Raw genomic sequence first — 15,343 nt, forward strand, 5'->3', positions numbered from 1 at the left:
CGAGTGCTGCGCATGCTGCCTGGAGTTGGTCCACGAAAATTCGGCGCACGTCTGTATCTACTGGCAAGCACTCAGAGGGTACGAATCGTCCTCGACCCTTCTTGGAGAAGAGAAACCTGGGCCATCGCTGCTCTGCCTACAGCCCGCCAACCGTCGTTGGCTTCACCCCCTCGTGATGAGCCTCCATGGCCAAGGTCAAGTCGAACTTCCCGGAAGCATCCTTCTCTACTACGCCGACCTCCGTGATGATCCCATCGATCAGCTCTGCGGGCGTCACATCAAATGATGGGTTCCACACGTCAATACCCTTGGCTGCAATGCTCACGGTCTCGACCTGGCTGAGGTCAAGGTCCACTCCATCGAACCTTGGTCCCTTCACGAACGTCATCTCCTTCCCGGGTCGCTCTTCAATCACAATATCGGCGCCTGATTTTGTGCTCAGATCAATTGTCGTTCGTGGAGCAGCGACCAGGAACTTGACTCCGTGGTACTTGGCCGTGATCGCAAGCTGATATGTGCCGATCTTGTTCGCAGTATCGCCGTTAGCTGCCACGCGGTCTGCACCAACGACTATGGCTGCGATCCGTTGCTCGGGTCCTTTCAGCCGCAGTAGAGCTGATGCCATGGAATCGGTGATCAAAGTGGCTGGAATATTATCGTGCACCAGCTCGAACGCCGTCAAGCGCGAGCCTTGGTTATACGGCCGAGTCTCCGTGCAGAAGGCGTGCTTCAATGACCCATTGGCGTGAAGAGAACGGATTACTCCGAGTGCAGTCCCGTAGCCTGCGGTTGCAAGAGAGCTGCTCACACAATAAGCCAGAAGATCGCACATCGGATCTTGTCTCATACCCAGTGTTGCAATGTGTCACAACGCTCACTTGGCCCCCACCCGCGGCCTTTGAGATCCATTCAGCCCCATGCTTGCCAATACCTTCGTTGTCGGAGACGTCAGCAACAAGCATTTGTGCCGCAGCGTCGCAGTAGGCCTTGGAAACGGATGCGCCGCCTGCGCCGCCCTCCTTCGCAGCAGATGTCACAATCTTCTTCAGCTTGCCAGCAGCATCAGCAAGATTAACAGCAGTCGGTCTGCTCGTGACCAAATAGTCCAACTTCTCGACAATGAAAGCCGCCACTTCCTCAGCATTGCTAGAGAGTGCGGAACTCGTAAGCTCAACAGCAAGTGCCAAAGCTGCAACGATCGCTATGGCCGGGGCTCCACGAGTTCGCATATCTTTAATCGCATGCCATCCATCTTCGGCAGTTTTGATCTCGTCGTATTCTTCTTGATGCGGTAGCTTGAGCTGATTGAGGATTTGCAGACTCCCTGGCTGGTATCGAATCGCTTGAAGAACCATCTTGCCTTCACTGAGAAAGGGCTGGAGCATATGGAGTCACCACAGATGATGAGTTGTGCTTCTTGCCATGTTGAATGTGAAACTTTTAGCGTCGGCAGATCGCGTCATTGGACTCCGATTGGCTTCGAGGAGGGGCACGTGTTGCACCACCTTCCACCGGGAAGCAAGACAGGAACTAGAATGAACATTGAGTGCCCTTTCGCTCCTCATCCCTCTGCCTTGTACAGCGTAGCTAAGGCGCTCTATCTCGACAAGCGACGTAAACGTGTATCAAGTTCGCGCGAGATCGCAAATTGTGCATGTTTCCGAGTTTCCATTTTGCTGTCCGCAGCCAGACAGCTTTCACATTCCCAATCCAACTGCAACGTCACTTCAAGGCGAATCTCGTGTCAGCACTAGAAGTCGTGTACTGTAGCGAGCATGCCACTGCGAGAGCCTCTACAACAGTTCGACGAACGTCAACGAGCGATTCGACTATCCGGAGTGTTCGCTGAGAAATCGGAGTGAGATACACATGCCAGCGGACCGGCTACGGACGGCACGAAACTGGGCGTGCCTCGGCACGCCGCATCGATTGCACAGCAGCACGTATCTCAGCCTATATGTGCAATAGCGGGTCGGACGCCTGCATAGATTTCAATGCTGATGCCACTATTCTTGCTCCGTTCCACATCGACACGATATCGCAAGCACAATGCCTTCCAAGTCCACCTATCCAGACATCAACATACCTGATGTAGGCCTGTGGGACTTTTTGTTTGAACGCAAAGACCGCGACTTTCCGGATGATAAAGGTCCGTCCGTTGACCCAATGGCAAGATAAGCGATTGTACTTAACGTTTTCGTAGTGATCTATGTTGATCCTGCCACTACTCGCTCATACACCTATGATCAGACGAAGCAGACTGCGATTGATTTCGGCAAGGGACTGAAGGGCTTATGGGACTTTCAGAAAGGCGATGTGTTGGCCCTGTACACCCCGAATTGCATAGACACACCAGCAGTGACATGGGGTGCGCACTGGGCTGGATCGATTGTGTCTCCGGCGAACCCAGGCTACACGGTCGATGAGCTAGCATATCAGCTCAAGGACAGCGGAGCCCAAGGACTGATCACACAACTTGCCCAGCTAGACCAGGCAAAAGCTGCGGCGAAGAAAGTCGGCATACCCGAAGATCGCATTGCGCTGATAGGTGATGAGAAAGACCCAGCAGGCAGAGTGAAGCATTTTTCCAGCATTCGCAACATTTCCGGCACTCAGAGATATCGACGGGCCAAGGTTGATGCCGACAAGGACCTGGCATTTCTGGTGTACTCGAGTGGAACCACAGGATTGCCAAAGGGCGTAATGCTTTCCCATCGCAACATCGTCGCCAATACACTCCAAGTCACGGCTGGAGAACAGCCTCTGTCATGGAAACCAGCCAAGGGGAGACCAGAAGGCGATGCTATCCTCGCCTTCCTCCCATTCTTCCACATTTACGGACTGACGTGTCTGATACATCAGTGCTTCTATCGAGGCTTCAAGTGCGTTGTTCTGCCAAAGTTCGACATCGAGGCTTGGTGTCGCATTGTGCAAGACCACAAGATCACAATGTCTTACGTGGTTCCGCCTGTGGTTTTGTTACTCACAAAGCACCCGATTGTCGACAAGTACAATCTCTCCTCTCTGCGCATGATGAACAGTGGTGCAGCACCTCTCACCCGGGAGCTGGTAGACGCCACCTACAAGCGGATCGGAGTTCCCATCAAACAAGGATACGGTCTTTCAGAAACTTCGCCCACAACCCACACGCAACCCTGGGATAGTTGGCAGAGTGCTATGGGCAGCGTAGGCACATTGCTACCCAATATGACTGCCAAGTATATGTCTCCAGAGGAGAAAGAAGTGCCCCAAGGAGAGGTTGGAGAGCTGTGGTTATCCGGTCCAAACATCTTCAAGGGATATCTCAACAACGTCGAAGGAAGCAAGAATGCCCTCACAGAAGACGGATACTTCAAGACCGGAGACGTGGGCTATCAGGACCAGAACGGAAACTTCTACATCACAGACCGAGTCAAAGAGTTGATTAAATACAAAGGATTCCAGGTGCCGCCTGCCGAACTCGAAGGCTATCTGGTTGCACACGAGAAAATCGACGATGTCGCCGTGTTGGGTGTCTTCAAGGAGGAGCAGGCAACGGAGGTGCCAGTAGCATACGTGGTGCTCAAGCAAGGCATTGTTGCAAGCCCTGCTGTGGAAAAGGAGATTGTGGATTGGCTCAACGCGAAGGTGGCTAATCACAAGAAGTTGCGGGGTGGTGTCAAGTTCACGAATGAGATTCCAAAGAGTGTGAGTGGGAAGATTTTGAGGCGGATGCTCAAGATTAAGTATCAGGAAGAGGAGGCGAAGGCAGCTGGGAGGGCGAAGCTGTGATCTTGTCAACTGGGTCAATGTGTTCGAAGAACTGCTTGTCTTTTTCTCCAAGTCCCGTGCACTGATACTCCGAACCACATGCCATGGGCTCTGCTCGGGGAACACAGCGTTTGTAGACCTTCGGCACGAACTTTGCTACCACATCTGCCTCGCTTCTCGACACAGGGTGCCATCATCATCCATGCCGTCGTAGCTCAAACATGGATAGTATGCCGCACAAATCCCAACATCAGAAACATATGATCGGTTTTGCGAGACCATGTAGAAAGAGCATCTCAGACTTGTAGTCAATCATTTACATTTCTCTCATGGTCTGGTATCACATCAAACAGACTATATACAAACCTCCCCCACATCACTTCATCTTACCATTCTAAGCAGCAACAACCCCATTCAACCCCCCATGCAACCAATCATTCTTAATAATATCCGCAGCCTTCTCCGCCGCAGCATAAACACTCGACACAATATTTCCAGAAACATGATTCGGGAAAATCGACGCATCCACAACCCTCACATTCTGCGTACCCTTCACAATCAACTTCGTATCAGTCGCATCACCCATGGCAACAGATCCGCAAGCATGATACTCGCTCATACAAATATCTCGCACGGCCTCTTTCATCTGAGCGGTGGAAGTCATATCGGCCTTGGCATCAGGGAACACACGCTTTGCGATCTTATCGCTGAGGTGAGGGGATTGTTCGACTTTGCCCAGCATTTTCAAGCCGGCGGCGAGGGCGTCGACATCGGCCTCGTGCTTCAGGAAAGCGGGGTCGACGGCGGGGTGGTCTTCGGCTTTGTTGGTTTTGATGTGCACGGTTCCTCTGCTGAGAGGGTATTGCAAGCACAGGGCTGCGGAAATGGCGTATGGGTCGTTGATGGGGTCTGCTGGAGGTGGGAAGACGCCGGATTGGTCTTCGATACCCTTCTCCATGCCGAAGCGGTTGGGCACGAGCACGACTTGGAGGTTGGCGGATTTGTCGTCCTTGAGGTGGGCGATCGTTTGCTTGTATTGCTTTTGCTGGTATGGGGTCAAGTTTGGAATGTCGGCCTCGATGCTCTTGATTGTGCTGTCGAGCTCCTCCTGCGTGGCGAATTGCTTGAACGGGAAGAAACCCTGCATGGAGCAGACGCTGGTCAATGGGCCGCCGCCAGTCTCAGCAAGCGCCTTCTGGGCTTGCTCCATGACGGCTGGGTTGTGAATCGCCTCGAGAGTCATGTTACCAGGCTTGACCTGTATGCAGAAGAAGAGACAGTCAGCAGATTTTTCGTGAAAGATCAGGAATGAGATCAGCGCCACTCACCTCCCAGCAGCCCACAGTCAGGACGTGATCCTGGAAGTTCTCGCCGATGGCCTTATTCTCAATCTTTGGCTCAACGCCTGCGGCGCGGAGAACATCTGGATTACCGATACCAGACAGCTCCAGCATCTGTGGAGACTGAATGGCACCACCGGCCACAATTACCTCCTTCTTAGCGCCCACGGTGTGAGTCTGACCACCATGGGTGAATGTCACGCCGGTAGCGCGAGTGCCATCAAGTTCGATGCGCTGAACCATGGCGGAAGTCAGGACGTGGAGATTTGGTCGGTGAGCGTTGGCTTGGAAGTAGCCGCGAGCAGCATAAGATCGGAGTCCCTTGTTTGGTCCTGAGCGGGCAACGAGACCGAGGGTGTTGTAGAAGCCCTGCAGGCTGTTAGTACTCGCATTGCGATTCGTCTGCATTCAGCACATACAATGTGATCACCCGACCATGGGTCCACAGGCTTCTTATCTAGACCACAAGCCTCGTCGCAAGCCTTAATGAAGTCGTCCTCAATTGGCAGACGCCAGTCGTTGAACGAAGTTCTGGCTGGGCCAGAGGTACCGTGATTCTCGCCAACGAATGGATAGGTCGATCGCTCGGTGACGCTGTCATCGATTGGCTCGAGTGTCTGGTGCTTGCGCATGTACTTCATCATTTCGTCCGCATTCCAGCTCTCGTCACCAGAGATGATCGCCCAGTCATCGTAGTCTTGCTTGGATCCACGAACGTCTGTACCAGAATGTCAGCTCTTAGCCATGGAAAAGCCACTAGGAGGTCGTACACATCATGTAGTTGATGGCAGAAGATCCACCGAGTGCCTTTCCTCGAGGAATGTGGTGTCGTCGGTTCTTGTTGGCCGTCTATCATAGCAATGCGTCAGTGATTGATCGTGACATCTGGCCATGTCTCTACGCACCTGTGGCTCAGTCATGAAGCTCCAGTCGTAATCTGGGTTGTTGAAAGTCTGCATAAACATGACAGGGCTGTCGACGAGCATATCACCGAGCTTTGAGGTTCCAGCCTCGAGGACACCGACTTTGATCTGTCCACATTGGTCAGCTATGTCTCGTTCCCTATGCTTCCCATGATCGTCTGAGACTAACATCCTCATTCTCGGTCAATCGAGCAGCAACGACGAGACCTGCTGTACCGCCACCGGCAACAATAAAGTCATAGTCATGCTTCAAGAACTCCTCTGGGGAAGTGTGAAGTGCGGGAAGGTCTCCGTTAGCTGCCATATTTGCAATAGATCAGAAATGTATGAACAGAGAAAGAATTCGGCTTTGCAAAGGAACCGTAATCTGCTCCCATTCCTACAGCAGCTCTCTTATACATTTCCAGCTCCCATCACATGGGTTCTCGAATTCCGCGTACTCCATGCAGGGCCAAAGTCTAAGAAGGTGTTTTGGCGACCCCGCCTTACCTTGGTGGCACTTTTGTCTGTGTCCATTGGACCGCGAAGGACGGCTTTCGCGACGGCTCATACCAGAAACAGTGATAGTCTCGCCTGAGATTCCGAACTTGCTAGCATTGGTTGATCCTACCCCGGACCGCGTGACGAGTCTTATGGGGCGTCCAGTGGGTGAGCTGACTGATGAGGGCGAGAGATCCTGACGAAAACCGCGGGGGGTATGTACGAGCGTCGGTGCAGCTGGAGTGGCCTCACCTCGCAAGTACATCGGGGCGAGGCGCTCTGGGTGAGTGAAAGTGACAGATCTCATCCTTCCCACAGGTGGGACAGCTGTCGTGTCCTCTTCGGATCTAGAGCTCTGTTCCGATGCATGGAGATCTTTCGGCTGTTCGCAATTGTCTCGCCACACCAGCCGACAGAACTGGGAACATGGCTCTGGGAGACGCTGTAGGTGGCGGGCCGTGGTGGCTAGATCGTGAACGGCGCAGGTACATGTCTGCACTCCGCGATTTATGAAAGGCGGGGTCGAAATCTTCATGAGAAGAAGCTGTCCGAATTGAGACAGACAGCGGAATAATGCGCTGTCACCACGTGATCAGCACCTCGGCGGCGCAAAAAGCCTGTGACAGTGGATGCCAGCGCGGAAGGATGCGTAGGATGCGCCATGCTGGTCGATATTGTATCTCTATCCTCATGGACCGCTTTTGGTTTCTAAGAGTGCTATTCAGTACAGTGCTGTTGCACCTCATGCTCGCTTTTGGTACTCTCACGCCTTTCCACGAAGCATGAGCTACTTCGCCAAGGATTTTACAGTCGATATTCATTCCCAAACGCCCGAAACTCCGCCAGCAAAAGTACAGATCGTTATGCGTAGACTGGCACGGGCCTGGTATTTCAAACTCTTTCGATAGGTCCTGCATTGCCTTACGCAACGGTAGCCGTCTTGCTCTTCTTAGCAGCTGGGACTTCCGCCTGCGCGTCGGCAGCCTGCTCGAGTGCCCGCTTCTCCGACTCCTTGTTAAGTTCTGACTCGGCCTTTGCGAACTTCTTCTTCTCTTGCTCCGAAAGCTGAAGGAGTTCTCGCTCGCGATCGGCACTAAGGTTGAAGTGGAAGTTTCGGATAATGCTGTCCGCGTCATCAATGGCAAGCGGCCTCACATCGGCCAGAGCCTTGATCTTGAGCGTGACAGCCTTGATCTGCTCATCAGTCATGGCCAGACCAAGTTGCTCAGCACGCGACTTGATCGCATTCCATCCAGTGAGTCTTGATGCGAAGTGCACATATCTGCTCATACCAAAATCGGCGGGGTTGATGATCTCGTATGTGGATGGGTTGTTGAGAATGGCCTTGGCGTGGATACCAGCCTTGTGGGTGAAAGCACAGAATCCGGTGATGGGGTTGTTGAAAGGCACGTTGATCTCGACGGCCTCAGCGACCAAGTCCTCAATCTCCTTGATCTTCTCCAGCTTGTACTTGGACTTGACGTAGTCACGGTCTGCCACAATCATGCGGGCCATGAGACCACCGAGTGGAGTAATGCCGTTTCGCTCACCAATTCCGATGACTGAGGTGTCAATGTGTGTAGCACCGGCTTCGAGCGCGCAGTATGCGTTGGCGATGGCGCATCCAGTATCGTCGTGGAAGTGAGTCTCGATATCACAGCTGACCACTCCACGCAGGGTTCGGACCAAGTCGTACACTTGTCTCGGAGTAGCGCATCCGACGGTATCTGCAATACCAACACGGTGCACGCCGACCTTATCGACAGCACTGTAGATGGTGAGCAGATCCACCAAGTTGCTTCGGAACGAATCCTCGGAACTGAAGCGGATCTCCTTGCCCTGCGACTTGACGTATTCGATAACCTCAATCGCAGTGTTCTTGATGTATGTCATGTCCTTGCCGTGGCTGTGCTCCATGAGATGGCTGCTCGTGCCGATGACAACGTCGACTCCGTCCACACCGGTGGAGACTGCGAGCTTCGCATCGCTCATGTTACATCGCACGTGTGTAAGGATCTTGGCCTTCAATCCAAGCTTGCAAATAGCCTCGCAGTCCAATCTCGACTGCTCACTTGCCGCAGGAGAGGTCAGCTCGATGTAGTCCACACCGAAATCGTCGAGCGCCTTGGCGATCTTGATCTTGGTCTCGGTGTCGAAGTAGGCGTTGGCGAACTGCTCGCCCTCTCGTAGCGTCGACTCAATGATCTTGAAGTTCGACACATTGCTCAAGAAGTCCTGCACGGGGGCGTATGGGTTGCTGGCCTGCGGTCTTGAGGCTTGCTTGGTCTCGATGGCTCTGTCGTGGGTCAGTCCTATGCTGCGCGCGAGCCTCAACACTCAAAGGGCATGTGCATACCGATAGCCGTCGTGGTTGCCATTGGCCACGCCGTTGCCATTGGCGTGGCCGTTCGTGGGTGCCTCGTCTGGTGTAGGACACATTGTGCGCGCGGTAGCTCCGCTATCGGCGAGGGTGCGAGCTCGAGGGATGAGAGGGATGAACGGAAGTTGAAGCTCGTGAGGTCAAATTCCTCGATATGGTAGTGGTATATGTACAGGTGGTGGGGTTGTCGAGTGGTGAGTCAAAGGTAGAGTCAGGACAATGGGATGAGAAAGAAAGTGAGCGCGAGTGACGACGGCCGTGAGCGCATTGACATTAAATTTTGCCTGGAGACCAATGCAGCGCGGTCGGTTACTGCAGGCCAAGCCGCGGAGAATCTGCTCCACCCTCTGTGGTCAGCACAAATTCGGAAAAGTCGCAGCGAGAATCCGTCCGTCATCACGTGGGTCTCCCTCAACATGCTGGGCTTCTGATCTCACGCTGCATGCTGGTGGATGTCTTCATCATTCATTGTTGGCCTTCGACAATCAGCATTGTCTCTCCATCTCTAGACATGCCAATTTCGATCAGAAGAGGCATGTCGGGGTCTATGGTCTGGAAGGGGCGGTGAGCACGGCAACGCGCATGTATTGAATGCAGAGGCACATTGGCGCATGAGCGATCAGCAGCTGAACGAAAGTCTGCATCGAGTTCGCAGGAGGTGTTGTGCATCTCCGTGTAGAAAGAGCTAGTCTAGTCTGTAATGGATACATGCAGCACTTTCTGCAAACTGCTGTACGAGAATGGGCAATGCACTGTTGGGACAAGCTGTATAGTTGGCATATGGACGCCTCTATGCAGGACTGGGTATCACGGTACGACAAGCGTTCCCGAGGTCGTTTCTCACATTGCTAGCTCGAGAGCCCTCCATACAGGCACCGTGGCAGGCACCACAGTCATAGGCCCCGGCATACAGTGAGAGACAGACGTCCGAGACCAAACGGGCTCCGAAAGCCGCTCCTGGATGCTTCTAAAGTCAACACAAGGAAGTCCTCCAAAGCATATGATGCATAAGCGGAGTGGATGAAGACACTTCCTCTAGCTGCGAAAGATCGGCCGCCGATGGCTGGGTGAAGGCGCCACTCTTCCAATTAGCAATGCGAGATAGTGTAGAGGAGCGTGGAGCATTCTTCTCAGATGTCCGGCAACGAGGCCGTGGTGTACCATCTGGGAAGCTCCTGTGCTGCCCTACGTCTCTCGTGCTTGCTCCGCCCACGTCAGACTGCTAACAGTTCGGGCTTGGTGTCGACGCGGAAGGAGTCCTCTTGTGGACTATCGTCACAGCCATGACGGACCAGCTATTTGCCTGGGGCTCACGACCAGCAGCACTTCCCGCCTGCCATCCTACCTGTTCCTGACCGAGGCGTTAAAAATATATGTTGTCCCTTCGGCTGCTCGCAAAGCTTTGTATTTCCTCCGCCCGTGGTCAAAGTAGCAGGGAAGCCATCAGTTATCCCCCGGGGCTCAAATTCCTATTTCGATCGGGCTGAGGGCGTGGCGGGAGGTAGGTCAAGGAGGAGCTGAGGGTAGCTGTGGGAAGTCGATGTTGATAATGGCGGCCAGCGAAGAGGAGAGCATGTCTCGACGTCCGGAATAGGGCGCTTGAGCAGCGTCTTTGCCCTTCTGGTCTGTAGGAGCATGAGCCCGGCACAAAGCCAGTCAGTGGTGCGAGGTCAGCGGCGCGAGCAAGCAATGTCTCTTGCCCGTGTTGTGTGTAGGATGTCTTGACCTGCTGTGGTAGCCACAAATGCGACTCACCCGCGAGCTTCGCTCCGCTTACAAGCGGAATCAACGAGATCAATCCACGGCAGCGTCATGGTTCCCGTCGAACGAGCCAGAAATGCCCTCGGCCCTTCCATTTCAAGCTGCCGTTCTGCAATCTCGTGTAGAATGCCCACCGACAGCCACGCTGGCGGATTGGGCTGGCTGCCAGTACTCGCGAAGAATTGCCTCCAGAAGCACCACCGTCCCTCGAATAGCAATGGAGATACGAGAAACAAGTCTGAAGCAAAGTCAGTGGCATGCGAAGCGACCGGTACGAGCTTTTGGGCACCGCCGCGGCGCCCACAAGCCCTTTGCCCAAGCCATAACGAAACAGCCTCACCGAAAGACCAAGACGAGCTTTTGAGCACCGCCGAAGCGCCTCATACCTTCCTGCCCAAGCCATCACCAACACAGCCTCACCAAACGAGCAATCCTTCCGGCGCCCGACCCAGCAGCATCAAGTCCGCCCTACCGATGGCGTTCAAGTATCGTACCCAATCCGAAGCATCTCACCTCGCCGCAAAAGGGAACCGTACCAAAGAAGAAAACTGCCTGGGCAGCAAAGAGCAAGAACAATAACGAGGCAAGACCAAAAGCTTCCACACAACCGGACACCGGACCGGACATGGCAGAAAGGTTATTCACACTTCATGCAAGTTCATGACTCTCCAGACTGCGGGTGTCGTGCAGAGAACTTTCTTGCCACGGAACGGCGATGCTCGGAGAATGACATTCTCTTCATGACATAGTGCTTCTCGGACAGCTCGCCGGCGGCGGCGGTAATATGCTTCTGGCAGGTATATGCACGACCGCAAGTATGAATGAGTCGTGCATGTCGTGCAGACGCCACAAAGCCAACTTGTTCTCACTTCCAGACGAGGTCCGATTTCTTGCGGCAAGCGCGCTTGCAATGTTCATCGAGCGTGAGGTCTTGAAATCAAGGAAGAGAGATATGCCATGGCCAGAGCAAGACCCATGGAGTGGTTCAGGCAGGCCAATATTCGCCGGACTTGCAAATCGACCAGACTTCTGGAATGTGCATCGATCGCGATCTAGACGGGTGGCTCTCCGTATGATCAAACACTTGTGCGACTTCTTCAAGAAATCATCGACTACACTATCGTCAGCATCCTGGTCGGCTGGTCATGATCAGCAAAAGTATAACCACTGAACTGGAGTTCTTGCGTAAAGTTCAAGCCAACAGCACCGGCAGTCGCCAGCAGGGTTCATCCCAGTCTTCGGAGGACACATCACGAACATAGTCGACCTCAGATGTCGACGTGTCATTGCAATACTGGCCACAGTTAGCGTCCGCATTGGTCTCGACAGTACCATGGTCATCATCGCAGTAGAGCTGGTATACGATGGCTCAAGCAAATGTCCAATAGCAGCGGAGACATCACTGGTCAAGCTATGACGAAAGACACAGCAGAAGCAGTGAAGCAAGTATGGCTTTGGTCGTCTCCATCGCTATCTGTTTATGCATGCGTCATATTATGCCTCTGAAGCCTGCTCGCAGTCGTTCGTTCCGTCTCTTGATGCTCATGTCGAAAGGCGTGTGTCATTGGAGAAGTGCGAGCCGATGTCGAAGAGTGACAAGCAGCACAATCAGACTGCCGGCGTCTGGATCGGTGGGGTTGGGTTGCCGTCGAGCCAACAGTGGTGGTCAGCCTCCGACTAGCGAAATCGTCAGCTCAATTCTCCTGAAGCAGCGGCCGCACACGCGAAACGTACGCAATGAAAGTAGCCACACTCGGGCCAGAACTTCGGATTCGGCTGAATGCTGTAACGCAGACAGCCGGCGTCGATGTAACCCCCATGCTTGCGGTCGTAGCCCTCGGTGTCGCAAGAGTTGACGGGATAATGGAGCCAGCCGCTACAAGAATCCGCAGGGACCACAATGCCTGGGTCACACCCGTCGCCAATGACACTGATAGAGACAGTGATGCTGCCCTGCTCCCCAATGGGGGGCGAGTCACCGTTTGCCTGGAATGGCAAGAAGGCAAGGTCGGGTTCGTACTGCCTGCATAGAAGTGTCAGCTTTCACATCGTCTCAGGGTGCGGTGAAGACACTCACCAGGTACCCTTCGCTTCGTCCGGTACGTGGTGGTAGGTGATGGCCGAGAAATTGCTACAGAACCAATCGATGGCAGCGTTGAGGTTGGCGTGGCTGACGCCGAAGCATGGCCATGGCTTTCTGTCATCGAAGCACTTGAGACCTGGCGGGGTCTCCAAAGCAGCGAAGTTGTTGGTGGTGGGGGAAGGGATGTCGATGGGTGCAAGACCAGTGAAGGTGGTCGTGACGGTGATCATGTCTGCGGCAGCCTGGGCGGCGAGACCGCCGAGAAGCAAGAGGAGCTTCATGTTGGTGTTGTCTCTGGGTGATGTAGGTTGATGGACGGTGAGGTGGAGGGGACCGCGATGGCGAGGAAGAGGATGTCGAAGAAGAGGAAGAGGAAGAAGTCGGACGCTGGAGGGAGTTTTATGGTCAGTCACCGCCCACATCGCGCCTTCTCTGCCTGCCTCGCCTCGCCCCAAGACTCACCCGCGTGCCGTCTAAAAGCCGTAGAAGGTCTTGTACCACAGGAGATCGGCGGTCAGAGCCAGGTCAGGTCTGATATCCCGCAGGAGACTGCCCGCGACCACAAGAGCGACGAGCCCACAGGCTCTGCGGGCGAAGCGGAAACCTTCACGCAGCCTCTGTCTCCTGTGGAGCACGGCGGCGATTCTTTCCTGGTCTGCGGTGGCGGCGGCTTGGTGTTGTTGGAGCGGCCAGATGAAGTTGAGGTGTGGCTCCATTGTTGTTGTGAGAAGGAGTTGGTCGAGTCAAAGGGGAGGCGTGAGTTGTGCTTCAGTTGCCAGCCTCGTTGCTATCGCCGGCGGCTTGCCTAGTAGCAGTCCAGCTCCGCTCACTGCCTCCAACGATGCTCACAACATTGGCTCGATGATCTTCAGACACTGCTCTTCTATATCTCAGAACAACCATGCCAACCGCATTCACCATTCCAGGGCGAACTCAGTCTGACAGCATCGTGTTCGCCAATGATGCATCAGCTCGTGATCCAAAGCCCACCGGCTGCTTACCTTCTGCTCCTTTACCAATCCGACAACCATGGCGGCCTCGTCAGTCTCAGCACCCAACGATCTCCTCACTACTCGCCGGAGGCCAGGCCTCTCGAGACGATCGTCAACCAGCCGCACGCTCTCGATGATCTCAATACCCGTTCGCTATCATCCGCAATCTTCACCAACACTTGAGCCGACACAGCATACCCTACCTCAATTCCTCCTCGATCTTGCGCGCTGAGACCTTACATACATGACAACATCGATGGACCTCACGGGCGTACCGCTCTTGCTGTAGACGAAGGGGCTGGAGAGCTGCGAGCGCTCCAAGCCTTGGTGAACCACAGTCCATCGACCGCGTCTTTGTTACGGGTTGTAACGGGACAAAGAGCATGGGACGAGGCTCGGGGGCTATTGTGCACTCTTGGAAATATGGGCCTTGAGGCATGGGATCAGAACTACGTCCGCTATGGGGCTCGTCCACGGCAATCGCTGTCCAGCGGAGCTTAGCACACTGTACAACGTACAAAGCAGCAAGACGAGGACTTACTGTATACCACTCGGAGGTTGCACAGAGACGACAGTAACAATGGCGGTATTTGCAGAGCTCGTGCGAGTCCTCTACAATGATCCGTCCCGAGAGAAGCTATGCGTAACTAGCAATTACCACTTCTGGAAATCCTTTCTGAATGAGTCGGTCAGACAAGAGACGCGGTTGTACATCTGCAAAACAAGTCATTGGCGATCGCTTCATCAATAGGACACACTTTGACGTACAAACCTACACTCGCATATACCGGCTATGCTCTCCACCGTTCATGCGGCTCCGCGAAGCACGCAAGAAAAGACAGAAAGAAGACAACAGATGTCAGAAACCGCCCAATATTCCATCACATACCAGCCCTAACCATCATTCCTCCCACGTGATTTCGGTCATCGTATTCAGAAACATCCTCTTGTCTGTCCTGGAAAGAGGAGGAACAAAAGTCATCGAGATGATCAGCCGAACAATCGGAAAGAACACCGTGTCGCAGCGTACCGTGCCGGAAGTTGAAAAAACCTTCCAGAGGACCTTGCAGCAGAAACCGAGTCATGATACATAACCCTACATCTATCGGTCTATCAGAGAAACGGACCAATCTGGAGGCGGCGGAAAAATACTGCAGTACCGTATTGTCGTATCGTCCACATTTGTACAAGGACTGTAAAAAGGACAACTGATGAGGAAAAACTAACTTTGTTGAGACAGATGTCATTGTCATTGTCATTGCCATTTCCCGCCCTAGCATTTCTTTCACTTTCAATTCCGCAAAACAAATTCAATTACATGCACGATGCCTGCAAGGTCAAGCGAGTTACAAGACGTGGAAGGCCCTATCATTCGACTTCCGTTTCCGTAAAGTCCAACAAATGTACAATGTTACCCCTCTTCCCGATTCTGTCATTTCCATAAAGAATTCAAAAGTACAGGATGTTGGAACGTCCTGCTTTCAATCAGCTTTGCCTTCCTGGGACGTTAACTCGTGTCATCAACAGTAGAAAGCAGAAATCAATCAACCTTGGGTAGTAGTAACTTTCTAATAAATGATGAAACATTCCTGCTGCAACGCTTGCTTCGAAAGAATGCCTGCCTGCCTGCCTGC

General features: G+C 53.6%; 6 protein-coding genes across 6 annotated transcripts; 2 read left to right on the plus strand and 4 right to left on the minus strand.

The window, feature by feature from the left end:
* Positions 1-136: 136 nt before the first annotated feature.
* Positions 137-1,385, minus strand: MRI1 (S-methyl-5-thioribose-1-phosphate isomerase; the record flags this gene model as incomplete). The annotated part of the gene is made up of 2 exons (XM_023603794.2): positions 137-800; positions 850-1,385. 2 exons carry the CDS (start codon positions 1,383-1,385, stop codon positions 137-139), a joined length of 1,200 nt encoding a protein of 399 aa, XP_023450306.1.
* Positions 1,386-2,049: 664 nt separating this feature from the next.
* RHO25_012489 (uncharacterized protein) lies at positions 2,050-3,771 on the plus strand (the record flags this gene model as incomplete). Its single annotated transcript, XM_023603795.2, has 2 exons — positions 2,050-2,149; positions 2,204-3,771. The coding sequence occupies 2 exons, from the start codon at positions 2,050-2,052 to the stop codon at positions 3,769-3,771; spliced, it is 1,668 nt and encodes a 555-aa protein (XP_023450035.1).
* Positions 3,772-4,144: 373 nt separating this feature from the next.
* Positions 4,145-6,317, minus strand: RHO25_012490 (uncharacterized protein; the record flags this gene model as incomplete). The annotated part of the gene is made up of 6 exons (XM_023603796.2): positions 4,145-5,008; positions 5,079-5,459; positions 5,510-5,808; positions 5,861-5,939; positions 5,996-6,121; positions 6,183-6,317. 6 exons carry the CDS (start codon positions 6,315-6,317, stop codon positions 4,145-4,147), a joined length of 1,884 nt encoding a protein of 627 aa, XP_023450305.1.
* A 1,097-nt stretch (positions 6,318-7,414) lies between these two features.
* On the minus strand, positions 7,415-8,932 carry LYS1 (Saccharopine dehydrogenase; the record flags this gene model as incomplete). The annotated part of the gene is made up of 2 exons (XM_023603797.2): positions 7,415-8,789; positions 8,850-8,932. 2 exons carry the CDS (start codon positions 8,930-8,932, stop codon positions 7,415-7,417), a joined length of 1,458 nt encoding a protein of 485 aa, XP_023450034.1.
* Positions 8,933-12,242: 3,310 nt separating this feature from the next.
* Positions 12,243-12,998, minus strand: RHO25_012492 (uncharacterized protein; the record flags this gene model as incomplete). Its single annotated transcript, XM_023603798.2, has 3 exons — positions 12,243-12,311; positions 12,369-12,657; positions 12,712-12,998. The coding sequence occupies 3 exons, from the start codon at positions 12,996-12,998 to the stop codon at positions 12,243-12,245; spliced, it is 645 nt and encodes a 214-aa protein (XP_023450307.2).
* Positions 12,999-13,055: 57 nt separating this feature from the next.
* RHO25_012493 (uncharacterized protein) lies at positions 13,056-13,892 on the plus strand (the record flags this gene model as incomplete). Its single annotated transcript, XM_065603556.1, has 2 exons — positions 13,056-13,421; positions 13,644-13,892. 2 exons carry the CDS (start codon positions 13,056-13,058, stop codon positions 13,890-13,892), a joined length of 615 nt encoding a protein of 204 aa, XP_065459628.1.
* Between the last annotated feature and the right edge of the window lie 1,451 nt (positions 13,893-15,343).

The sequence above is a fragment of the Cercospora beticola genome, chromosome 9, assembly GCF_033473495.1.
Source record: "Cercospora beticola chromosome 9, complete sequence".
Lineage (NCBI taxonomy): Eukaryota > Fungi > Ascomycota > Dothideomycetes > Mycosphaerellales > Mycosphaerellaceae > Cercospora > Cercospora beticola.